Here is a 13,083-nt window from a genome sequence, read left to right as displayed (position 1 = left end):
CCACCCTGCCAGCTATAATGAGCTGGACTCTCTGAAGCCAGGCACAGGCTCACCATCAGGCCACCTGGGAACAGAGTGCTGCAGATGCAGGCTCAGTATGGCCTCAGGGAATGAGAAGGCTATTCTAACTTTGGCCTCAGGGAACGAAAGGGCTATTCCAACTCCACACTCCCTGTGCGTTTTTAACCCCCACATCACCACTGCAAAGCTAATCATTTAGAAGCGGTTGTAAACTGGTTGTGGGAAGAGGCCCTGCTGGACCTCTGGTGGTCAGCGGGAACCGCACTAGCGCAAAGAAGGGGGTACGGAGACAGATGAGAAGGATGGACAAGTGTCCAGCTGGCTGCTCCTGCTCCCCTGCTCAGGCCCTCAGGGAGCTAGAGAGCAAGTTTCGCAGACACCCAGGAAAATGGCTGATGTTACTATTTCAGCAAATAGCGCCCACCAACCTGGCTGCTTAAACAGTCAGGCAGGCCACTAGAACTATCACTGAATCCCAACCCACCTATCTATCCTTCCACCCTCCAGACCGCGCCCACACTCTTGTCTAACGTCCATCTCCTCCCACCTCTGTCCACCCACCCAACCCTTTCTACAGGAAACAGTATTTAATTACCTTATCTCACCAGTTAACATGGGGCTCCAGGCTACACAGGCATGAAATACGTGGAAATGCCTTGCAAACTAAACTTGAAAGCCCTCTTCAAATGTACCAGGTATGTCATAATTCTCACTGACAAGTCAAGTGGGCAGCCAGAAGCCCTAGTCAGTGCTGCAGGATGGGCCAGGCAACGGCCAGCTCTGTGTGCCTCCCCTTTCCCACTGGGACCCAGGATGCCAGGTGTGAACAAACGGAAGGAGGCAGGAGGGAAGTGGGGTGAGGGGCAAATAAACCATCTTAGTCTGGGTCATGTAAGAGAACTCTGGCTGTCCTTACACCCCATGCACCACTCTCAGGCTCACTATCTATTAGACAGCCTCCAGAACCTGCCACATCGACCAAGTGGGGCACAGGAGCCCCACCGAACGAAACCACAGTGCCAGGGCGAACCCTCCAGGGAGGCACTGTTGTTGGTATATCCATTCTCAAGAGAGGACCCACTTTCAGAAGAAAGCAGGGAGAATCGTTGAGCACTTAAATCCTTATCCCCTCTGCAAGGCCCCCCTCCATCCGCTAATCCAGAGGCAGTGCAGGGGCTCAGTGGGGAGGGGCAAGAATCGAGGCCAGAGCCCAGCTCCAAGGAACTGTGACAGAGAACATCACAGCAGCACAGAACATCGCCATCCATGTCTTGAAGGCTCTGCTCACATACACTCTGGCCATTCACAGTCCACTGCCTCCTCCTAACTGGCTTCCCCAGCACCTCTTCGTCAGCAACTTGAGACCACTGCTATGGCTCCCACTTGCTGGGCACTCTCACCACCATTCACAAAGAGGAAAACTGAGGCAGGGCCCAAGGTCACACAGCTCCTGAGTGTCTACCTGGCAAAAAGCCTGTGTTCTTTCCACAACATCGCACTTGACTTTATCTTGTAGATAACAGAGAAGAAGAAGAAAGTGCTGTTCTGAGAAAATTAATCCCGTCTCTCTCACTTCAACCGGAACCCTACTCTGTGGCCTGACTGATCTTGTTATTCAAAGGGCAACTTTCATCATGTCTCTCCATTACCTACAGAATCAAGTCCAAAAGTCAGCCTTTAAGCTTCTTTACGATCCGCTCTTGCAGTCTTACTCCCCCAACTCCCAGACTCAAATCCTTCCTACCAGCCAGCCTGGCCTATCACTCCTCATTGCCCGCATTTCTGTCTGGAAAGGTTTCCTTTCTCTCTCAAAAGCCAACAGGAATCCTTCAGCTGAACATGGCCTGGGATGTGTGCCAGGTCTTGGGCTAGGTGCTGGGGATACAACCGCCAGGGCAGGGAGGACCCCCACGGCAACAGAGCTCAGAGTCTGCCCTCCTCTGTGAGCAGTGAGCTGGGGCCCTTCTCTGGTCACCCAGCACCCCACCGCCTGGACTTTGCCCGGATCCACAGCACTCTGTTTGCCACTCATACGGCACTCAGCGATTCCTCCAACTTACGCCTTCAAGTTCTGCTTTAAAATTTCCCCTGTAATGTGTTTATTTCCGTGGGAGAAGTACACTCGGGTTCCAAACAGCATTATAAATGGCAATTAGGTCCCCGGGCCAACCCACAGAAGCCTATTAAATATATAATGTAGAATCTAAATACGTGTGCATTAAAAGCTGTGCAGGAGAGGCCAGGGGCAAATGTCTCCTGCTTCCTGCACCTCCACCCTCCAGGTTCTGAGCTGCGAGCCACCATCCGGGCAGAGGCTCCAGCAGCGGCTTTGGAGGAGGGAAGCGTGTGGGAGATGGGGTGGGGGGCTGGGATGACAGAGATGGAGTGGGAAGAACCCTGGTTTATAATTCATAAGCCTCAGTCTAATCCCAGCTCTGCCTTCAGAAACTGGGTGGCCTTGAGTGCGTCCTCTCACTCTTGGAGCCTCACTTTTCTTTCACAAAATGAGAGCTGAGTCAGAGCGGCAGTTCTCAGACTTTTGAATCTCACGGCTTGGCATACTTTAAAGTGTGTATACATGTGTATATATACATGTTTAAATATGTGTAATATATGTTAGATATACTTAAAAATAAATTTTATCAAAAGACTTTTTTAAAAATCACAATACACCATCACTACTTTCATGTTTCAGAAGGACACTGCAAACCACTCCCTACCTGCAAACATGGACATCGTATCAAAAGAATAAGTTTTTAAACTGAAAATACTTGGATTCATGAAGGAAAAAAAAAAGGAAAACACTCACCATTGTTATTTTTCCAACTTGTCTGCAAACCAGTAAAAACTTCAACACAGCCCAGCCCCACAGCTCGGCCGGCTGTAGTGAGCTGCTGCGCTGGACAGCAGGAAGGGGCAGCCAGCCACAGGTGCAGGAATCGGGACAGAACGGCTCAGTTGCCTCGGCCACAGACCCTGTGGGCAGGGGCACCCACCTACCCGCAGAGGGCTGGGACCAACTTGTCCCAAAGTGTTGACTCTTTCCACCCCAGTATTCTTCTGGAAGGCTGAGGCCCCCAAAAGAACCTTCTAAAAAATGTTCCCTTATTAACTTTCCTGATCAAAAACTAATATATGTTTATGGAGGAAACTTGGAAAACACAGAGAACCATAAGAAGTAAGCATAAGTCACCCATAACTCCACCTTACCGACCAGCCACTATTCATGTCTTGATACACTTCTGAACCCTCGAACACTTAGGAAGCCACCTTCAGCCCTCCTGGGATGTGGCTTTTATCCTGCTTTTCCCCTACTTATTACACTAGAAAACTTCTCCATGTCCTCAAATCTTCACTAGCATCATAAAATGTTTTTATAATAAACAGCATTCTAGTAAATATAAATATTCTTCATAAACATCACTTCCCATGGTGGGAAAGGGCCAAAAGTCATTTAACCATGCCACTACTATTGAGTATTGAAGCCACTTCCATATTTTGCCATTAAAAACATGTGGTGGGTAGACACATCCCTGCCCAAGAAACTCTGTAGACTCTCTTTACAGTTCTTTGTATCCCTCAGGTCACAGCCAGGTGCTGTGCACATATTAGCCCTTAGTAAATATTGAGTGAACAAAGAAACTCAATCTACTCCCAGTACTTGGAAGCCCTTATCAGAGGGACATAGAGTATAGATTTACAAAGTCCACCCTAGTGTCCACCAGCCACTCACCACTGACCGTGCACCTGTGCCTCTCATCTGCTAAGCTGAGGGCTTGGGGAAAAGAGAAAAACGTCAATTCTTTGCTGAGGGGTTTCCAGGTTCTAGTGCTCTCAGCAAACCTACCACAGAACGGGAGCCATACACTAATTCAGAGGGAGGGTCAGCTATGATGGAAGGCGCCTGCAGACCTCAACTGCTGACTCCCATACTCCCTCCCAACTGCTCAACCTATTGCCTCAGGAAAGCCACAGCTGACCCTGCCCTGAATTAGTGTACAGCTGCTGTTCTGTGGAAGCACCCAGCCCTTCAGCTATTAGCATTCACTGTTCTGTCTTTTTTTTTCTCCCCTCACAGGACTGACTCCCCTTCCCAACCCAGGGCAACACAGAATGGCAGGGACCATGTGTGTTTTGCTCTCCGCCCAAAATCTAACCCAGCTCATGACAGTATGGTTGATAAATATTTGCTGAACGAAATTTCTTTCCAGTCAAATTCCCAAGCCCTCTTTTACTTTCACAGGAGGGAGGGGAAAAGGAAGAAGAGAGGAAAACAGGACCTCCTAAAACAGCCCAAGTGCAAAGACCTGATAGGAAATCTCACTGGAAATGGCCCCCTTGGCACACTCCTGCAGTTCTGCCTGGCTTAGGGGCCTGCCGAAGCCAACTGGCTCCAGGTAACAGAATGCAGGCAGATCATCAAGCACACCTAGACGCTGGTTAAGTGGCACTGCCCCCCTCGAGCCTGGTTCTCTCCCAGACGGAGAATGGTCAGACTTAGGGGACAGGGAGCTTCCTTCCCCATGGACTTCCAGACAGCCAGAAGACAGGAGCGACTCTTCACTGTGATCCCCAAATGGCAGGGTATTGGGAGATGAAATTATTTAAAGCAATTTAATCCACACTTGACTTTTTCTCCTCATGTTTGCCCAGCATCCTTGTCACACACACACACCCCAAAAATCTGAAAAATCTGGGTTGGTGAGGGTGCCAGAGGCAGAAATTCCCTTGAAACTTCAGGAAAGTCAAGATGGTCTTAAAATAAGGGAGACCAGAAGTTATGAAAAAATATGGAAAGAAGCCACATTATCCCATCACACACCCACGGAACACCAACGCCAACAACAAGGGCAGCCCTGGACGGTGTGGACACACCCATTCAGACCTCTCCCAGGGATGTCTTGGAGGCATCTCCCACACACGTAGCAAACTCCTCTAGGAGAGCCCACCCCTCCTCCACTCTTATACGATTTTGCAGTTTACTGAGCTTCCTCCTCAGATTTTTCATCGACCCTCAGGAAAACCTTGCGAGGTGGGTTATATTTACCGTCCCCATTTCAAGGATGAGGACACTGAATTAGATTCTTTAAAAGATACGCCGCGTCACACAGCCAGAAAGTGGCCGATGTTCGGGACAATCTCAGCTGGGTGTAGGAGCGAACTCCCCGCGGGGGGGGACCCAGGTGTAGACTGGCAGTTTCCCAACCGCCCAGGGTGGAAACCAAGAACCAGGTGGCCCTAAAATAAGGTTTCCGACAGTGCGGATGGAAAGCACCCCCTTCCCACACCGCACTCACACAGGTGTAGGGCCCGGTGTCTGGTGCGCGACACATCTGCCCCCAGCACGCGGGTGTCTCGCCTAAGCTGGTGGCCGCCTCCTGACTTGCACCCCCGCAAAGTTATGCCCGCAGCGCAGGCACCCCACGAGGTATCGCTCAGCGCCCCCGGGCTCCCTCCAGCCCCTACGCCCCGGAAGGCTCCGGGAGGAGGTCGCTGGGGCCGCCCGCTGCCTCCCCTGCAGCCGCGGAGTCACCGCCATCCTGGCACGCACGCCCCTACTCTGGTGGCAGAAGGCACCTCCCCGCGTGTCCAGGATGGGCCGGCAGTAGGGAGCGTGGACCCTCACTTCGAGCGCCACGTGCCGGTGGTCCCGCCGGCCCCAGCCCGGACCCCGCTCCACAGCCTCACCCAGATCGCCAGCAGCAGCAGCCACGCCGGCCCAGCTCGCGCCATGCCCGCCGCCGCTGCCCACGGCCGGCTCTGGTCTCTCAGTCAGGCTCCCGCGCCCGCAGCTCCGCCGGGTCCAACTGCCACCGCCACTTCCCAGCCGCTCCCCGCCTCCTAGTTCCCGGTGCCACGTCTGCCAAAGCGTGCGCACTGGCTGGGAGAGGCAGCTGGGAAGAAGTGCTTGCTGGGAATTGTAGTTTTCAACGAGGCTGGGCGGGAAGACCCGCAGGCGTGGACTTGCCCCCAAGGCCAAGCGGGGTGTGAATGAAGTACAAAATGGTAAGGGAAGGCAATTAATTTGAGGGATTACTTGTGCCTAGAATTTTAGAAGTTACCTTATTCAGCTCACAGAGGTGAGTTTTATTTTCCCCACTTTGAGAATGAGAGTCAGCCCAGAGAACTTGGCTTGTGGAGGATAAGAAAAGGCCTCATCCCTGCCTCCCAGGCTGCCATCTACTTTTCCTTTTTTGCACTTGGAAAAACGTTTATTGAGATGTTAGAAAACAGCTTGGCAGTTCCTCACAAAGTTAAACACAGATTACCAAATGGCCCAGCAATTCCCTCCTGCTTATATACGCAAATCAATTGAAAACAGGTATTCATAAAATACTTGCACATCAATGTTCATAGCAACATTATTCACAATAGTCAAGAGGTGGAAACAACCATCCATTGAGGGATAAATGGCTAACCAAAATATGGTAAGTCTATATAATGGATATTTTTCAGCCATGCTACGTTGGATAAATACCGAAAATATTATGCTAGGAAAGAAGCCAGACATAAGATCACATATACTATGATTACTTTCTTTTTAGATTCTATTTACTTATTTTTAGAGAGGGGGAGAGAGAAAGAGAGGGAGAGAAACATCAGTGTGTGGTTGCTTCTGGCATGCCCCCCACTGGGGACCCGGCCTGCAACCCAGGCCTGTGCCCTGACTGGGAATCAAACCAGCGAACCTTTGGTTGGCAGGCCAGCATTCAGTCCACTGAGCCACACCAGCCAGGGCTACAGTTTTATAAAATATCTAGAAATAGGTAAATCCATATGGCAGAAAGCAGATTAGTGGTTTCCTGGGGCTGGGAGGAGGAGGGAATGGGAACTGACTGCTCAATGGGTACAAGATCTCCTTTGGGGGTGATGAAAATATTTCGGAACTAGACAGAGGTAATCATTGCACAACACTGTGAATGTACTAAATGCCACTGAATTATACATTTTAAAATGGTTAATTCTATGTTATATGAATTTTACTTCAATTTAAACATTTTTTTAAAAACTTGTATTGAACTGATTCCATATGCTAAAACAATCATGCACACAATCAGTTACTCATTCAAGAATGTTTATTGAACCCTACCACATCCTGAGTCACAAGATGCACAGTAAGAAGATGTATATGTGTTTGTTCATGTCAGTTGGATCTTGATTATCCCTCTCTTAAAATCCTACCATGACTTCCCATTGCTCTCTGCAACTGCTCCCCATGACCTGTCAGCCCAGCACGCTGTGGGCCTTGCCCTCTAGACTTCATCTCCGGCCTTTCCTCTGCCCTTGTCCGCGCAGATCCAGTCACACAGACTATTATTTCCTGTTCCCCACCCCCTAGAGTTGCTTGCACTTTAGGGCTAGAATTCTTCCTATTCTTCCTGCCTCAACACTTTTCTCGGTTCTTTATCTTACTGGCACTTTCTAATCCTTCAGGACTCTCCTATATGTTCCCCCTCAGAGAGGCCCTTCAAAGCAACTCATCAAAAGGAATTTTACCCTTCCCATGCCCATACCCCTTATTCTATTGCCTGGGTTCTGTTCATTCCTTACCCAGCACTTAATGACAATCTGTACTTACTTAGTTGTATGGTTCATTGCCTGTTGCTACACCTGGAATTTAAGCTTTACATCTTTCTCGGTTTCCACCTAACTTCAGAGCCTAGCACCTGACCTGAGCTTCATGTGGTTCCCAATGTTCTTTTTGGTGCATGATTGAAAGATGAGGTGAGGTGTTGGGGAGTTGCAGAAATTCCTGAAGTTGGTTGGGGACAGTTCTGCATGCTCTGCTCTGCACCCTCAAGCTCAAGATCTCCATGTGGGAAAATGGGCCTTTCAGCTCTTCTCTGTCATTCTCTGTCTCTGTTTCTCAGCTGTCAAATGAAGTAGCTGGTGAGAATGTATAGCAACTGTACTCTCCTACATTGTTAGTGGGAGTGTATATTGGTTCAACCACTTTGGACAAGGGTACATGTGCAAAATATATACAAAAATTTTTAAAGAAATTATTGTTGTTCAAGTTACAGTTGTCTTCATTTCCCTCCACCATTTCCCTTACCCTATGCGTGCCCACCTCCCACCCTCAATTCTACCCCTCTTTGGCCTTATCTATGTGTCTTTTATACATGTTTCTTGACGATCCTTCCCCTTTCCCCCTCCCCATTACCCCCTTCCTTCCCCTCTGGTTACTGTCAGTTTGTTCTTTATTTCAATGCCTCTGGTTATATTTTGCTTGTATGTTTGTTGTTGACTAGGTTCCACTTACAGGTGAGATCATACGGTATTTGTCTTTTACTGCCTGGCTAATTTCACATAGCATAGTGCTCCCCAGATTCATCCATGCTGCTGCAAAAGATAAGAGCTGCTACTTTCTTTCTGCTGCATAGTATTCCACTGTACAAATGTACCACAGTTTTTTGATCCACTCATTTGATCCACTGATGGGCACTTAGGTTGCTTCCAACACTTGGCTATTGTAAATTGTGCTGCTATGAACATTGGAGTGCATAGGTTCTTTTGAATTGGTGTTTTATACAAAAAATTTATAGAAGCTTTATTCATAGTAGCTATTAAAGGCTGAATTGAGTCCCCTCCAAGGCTTATATGTTGAATCCCTAACCCCCAGTACCTCAAAATGTGGCTATATTTGAAGATGAGGCTTTTAAAGAAGTAATTAGGGTTAAATGTGGTTGTTGGAGTGAACCTTAATCCAATATGACTGGTGTCCTTTTTAAAAGGGGACATTAGGACACACACACACCTTGTGAAGACACAGAGAGAAGACAGCCATCTACAAGCCAAGGAGAAAGGCCCTCAGAAGAAACCATCTCTGCTGACACCTTGATCTTGGACTTTTGCCTTCCAGAATTATTAGCAACTAAATTTCTGTCATTTAAGCCACCCCATCTGCAGTACTTTCTTATGGCAGCCTTAACAAATTAAATCAGTAGCCAAAACCAGAAACAATCCAAATGTCCATAAAAAGAAAGATAAAACCCTGGCTGGTGTGACTCAATGGAATGAGCACTGGCCTGTGGACCAAAAAGGTCCCTGGTTCAATTCCCTGTCAGGGCACATCCCTGGGTTTTGGTTCAGGTCCCCAATTGGGGCCATACGAGAGGCTGATCCATTTACCATTTACCTCTTGTACACCCATGTTTCTGTCCATCTCACCTCCATTTCTTCCTGTGTCTCTAAAAATAAGTAAATAAAATATTTTTAAAAAGATAGATAGATTGAGCGCGGACTGCGAACCAAAGTGTCGCAGGTTCGATTCCCAGTCAGGGTACATGCCTGGGTTGCAGGCCATGACCCCCAGCAACTGCACATTGATGTTTCTCTCTCTCTTTCTCCCTCCCTTCCCTCTCTAAAAGTAAATAAATAAAATCTTTAAAAAAGATAGATAGATAGATAGATAGATAGATAGATAGATAAGTAGCCTGGCCAGTGTGACTCAGTTGATTGGAGTGTAGTCCCATAAACTGAAGACTTGAGGGTTCAATTCCTAGTCACAGCACATGTGTGGGTTTCAAGTTTGGTCTCATTTGGAGCATGTACAGGAGGCAGCCCCTCTAAAATAAAAAAAGCATGTCCTTGGGTGAAGATTTAAAAGAAGACAGATAAATAAATAACATTCTGTGATAAAAAACTACAGATACATGCAACAACATGGATGAATCTCAAAAACCATGATGTTGAGCCAAAGTAGCCAAACACAAAAAAGTACATATGTATTATTCCATTTACCTGAAGTTCAAGAAGAGACAAGCATGATCTATAGTGATAGAAGAAAGATAAAGATTATCACGGTGGCAGGGGGTGGGGGAGGAAGAGAGATCAATAAGGAAAAAGTATGAACAAACCTTCTGGGTGCTCAGTACAAAAATACTCTATATCTTGATTAAATGATGGTGACGTGTAAAAATTATGATGATAAAATTATAGCGATGGTGATAATCTACATATGTAGAAATTAACTTAATAATTGAGCTGAATTATTTGAGCTATATGCTAAGATTTGTGCACTGTACTGTATGTACACCATATCTCAATGTTTTAAAAGTCCAAAAACTGAAGGGTAGGGTGAATCAAATTATCTACAGGATCCTTTATAACTCTTGTATCTCCTCAGTCCAACAATAGCTAAAAGCTCCTGGGCCTGGAGGAGGGCTGAACTCTGCAGAAATATAACAACCTAAGAGGGAAAGCATCCAGGAGCGGAAGGAAGGAAGGAAGGAAGGAAGCCATGAGCCTGTGAGCCAGAGAACCAGAGGACAAGGGACTGAGAGGAAAAAATAAAAATTGCCAGGAAAACAGGCCATTTCATTCTGCAATTGAAAGTAGCTAAAATGAGATTTATGGCCCTCCTGGGAATGTTTAACAATTCTAAGCGTCACTCTCCTTGAAATATTAGGGGAATAGCACAGGGCAAGTGCTGTCCCTCCACCATTACAGCCCTCAGCGGGCACCATCCATTTCCCAGCAGCGTTCACAGGGCCAGGACAAGAAACTTCTTGTCCTGCTGTTTACTGTGAATTGCGATGCCACCTAATGTTTGTGTAGCTTGTTCTCCATCATCTCCACTGGTGTGGGGACTAGCATGATGACTGCTTTATGACATCCAAACATGGATGAGAATTGGCCAAAGAAGCCAGACACACAAAAAATGTATTCTGTATGATGCCAAGGTATAAAAATGGCAAAAGTTATCTATTTTGTTAGTTGTCAGGGTAGTGCGTACCTCTTGAGAGAAGAGTGTGCATAGTCACTGCAAGGGCTCTCTGGAGGTGCCAGGGTTCTGTTACTCCATCTGAGTGCAGGGCACCTGGGTATGTTCACTTGTGAAAATTCATCACACACATTCACGGATTTTGCTGTACATATGCTATATTTCAATAAGAAGTTTAAACTTAAAAATAAGAGGAGGAGCCCTGACCGGTGTGGCTCAGCTGGTTGGGCTTCAGCTCATGAAGACAAGGGTCACTGGTTCAATTCCTGGTCTGGGCATAAGCCTGGGTTGCAGGCCCAGTGCCTGGTTGGGCCTATGCAAGAGGCAACCAATCAATGTTTCTCTTCCTCTCTTTCCCCCTCCCTTCCCTTCTCTCTAAAAATAAATAAAGCTTCTAAAAATCTTCTTAAAAAGAGGAGGAATGAGATGGAAAGAAAGAAAAGTCAGCTCTGAACAAGGAAGCTGAAAGGAGAAGTGAATTCCTAAGAAGAGACAGCTAAATCATTCGGTGATCCCTGCAGCTGGGTGAACACAGGGCCCGCAAGAGAGGGACTGAGCATGACCACTCACAGTTCCCAGGACCCTGCGTGCCGCTCACAAGCTTTTGCCTCTGCTCATCATGTCTGCTGGCCTGCAGCTCCACCTGCTCCACCCACACTCCCCTGCTAGGTGGATACCTACCCAGCTGGGCAAACCTCCAAAAGCCTCTGCTGACACTCATCACTTTCCCACCAAACACCCCACCAGTCTGGGCCTACATGTCCTTCTTCTGTGCTCCCACAATTTCCTGGGTGGAATGGGGTTCTTAAGAGCATAATTGTGACAAACTCATAGACATAGAAAGTAGAACAATGGTTTCCAGGAGCTGGGGGAAAGGAGAGTGAGACGTTATTGTTTAATGGGTACAGAATTTCAGTAGGATGATGAAAAATGGTAAAGATGGTAAATTTCTATGTTGTATATATTTTACCACAACTTTTTAAAAATTTATACTATAAAAAAGGAATTGTGAAAATTTCAAAATAAATAAATAAAAGACCAAGGCTCTTCAGGTGAAAAAAAAGATGGTTAAATGGTAATTTTTATGTTATACAGGGTCCAGCAAAAGTAACACCTGCTTGAGTGTGGTTGGTAGAGTAATAATGTGGCTGTACTAATTTGTAGTTTTAATTTGAACATTCCACTTAAAATGTCATATGGTGTGCTTGAACACGATATAGTTATGTTACAGAATTACATGCTTATGATTTTGTAATAAAAGGTTTTGTAATAAAACAGGGGTGTTCTTTATGCTGGACTCTGTATATATTTTACCACAATAAAAAAATATCAACATGAACTGTGACCTTAGAAAGCATGAGTTTGAATCCTGTCCCTGCCACTTATCATCTGTGTGACTTTAGAGAAGTCACATGACTTTAGATCCCCATTCTGTAAAAGAAGGACAATAATAGTACTTTCTTTGCAAGGTTATACTGAGGATGAAATGAGATTATATATGCAAAATATCCAGCTAACATTTGTACTGGATGAATATTTTTGTCTTCTTTGATAGCCCTGTTCACAGTACAGGGTATGGCAAAAGTAGGTTTACAATTATTCAGATGGAAAATAATACAGTAATTAAAAAATAATGATACAAGAATAAACTCTGTGTTTCACATATTCAAACTGTGGATCTATTTTTCCCCATACTGTTTATTATAATTTTCTATAGTGTCCAGTTTTTATAAGATTTTATTTTATTTATTTATTTATTTTTATTTTTTAGAGAGGGGAAGAGAGAAAGAGAGGGAGAGAAACATCAATGTGTGGTTGCCTCTTGTGCATCCCCTCCTGGGGACCTAGACTGCAACCCAGGCATGTGTCCTGATTGGGAATCGAACTGGTGACCCTTTGGTTCACAGGCTGGCACTCAATCCACTGAGCCACAACAGCCAGGGTTATAGTGTCCAGGTTCTTAACTGCCTTAACCCCCATACCTCAACACCCCTCACCTCTACACACACAGTAGATGTGAACTCTTGAAGACAAAGACTACACCTGGTTTTCTTTGCTTATCTTTGCACACTCCAGTGATCAGGCCAGTGCCTGGCACATAGTAGGAGCTTATTAAATGTAACTTTCTCATCATTAATATGGACAAACAGCAGAATATGCTGCTCAAGTAATTTTAAGACCGAAAAAGAATCCTGACAGACCTGGGCTGGAGTATGTTTTCCCAAAAACAGGTATAGGAAAGAGAGCTTCAGGGTGTTTCTGCCAGCGCCTGTTTCTATGGTAGACCTGGGAGGAGTGTAGTTGCTTATTGAATAATAATTAGCTACCCATTATGG

General features: G+C 46.3%; 1 protein-coding gene across 1 annotated transcript in view; it reads right to left on the bottom strand.

The window, feature by feature from the left end:
• The window catches only part of PDIA5 (protein disulfide isomerase family A member 5), an 88,594-nt gene extending 82,711 nt beyond the window's left edge, over nucleotides 1–5,883 (bottom strand). Inside the window, exon 1 of the mRNA XM_028504516.1 lies at nucleotides 5,710–5,883. Within this exon, the coding sequence (XP_028360317.1) occupies nucleotides 5,710–5,754 (45 nt within the window). The 5' untranslated portion in view covers nucleotides 5,755–5,883. The remainder of the gene's footprint in view (nucleotides 1–5,709) is intronic.
• Between the last annotated feature and the right edge of the window lie 7,200 nt (nucleotides 5,884–13,083).

This window comes from Phyllostomus discolor, chromosome 2, assembly GCF_004126475.2.
Source record: "Phyllostomus discolor isolate MPI-MPIP mPhyDis1 chromosome 2, mPhyDis1.pri.v3, whole genome shotgun sequence".
NCBI lineage: Eukaryota > Metazoa > Chordata > Mammalia > Chiroptera > Phyllostomidae > Phyllostomus > Phyllostomus discolor.
The sequence above is the reverse complement of the archived record's forward strand: the minus strand, read 5'-3'. Positions and strand labels throughout refer to the sequence as shown.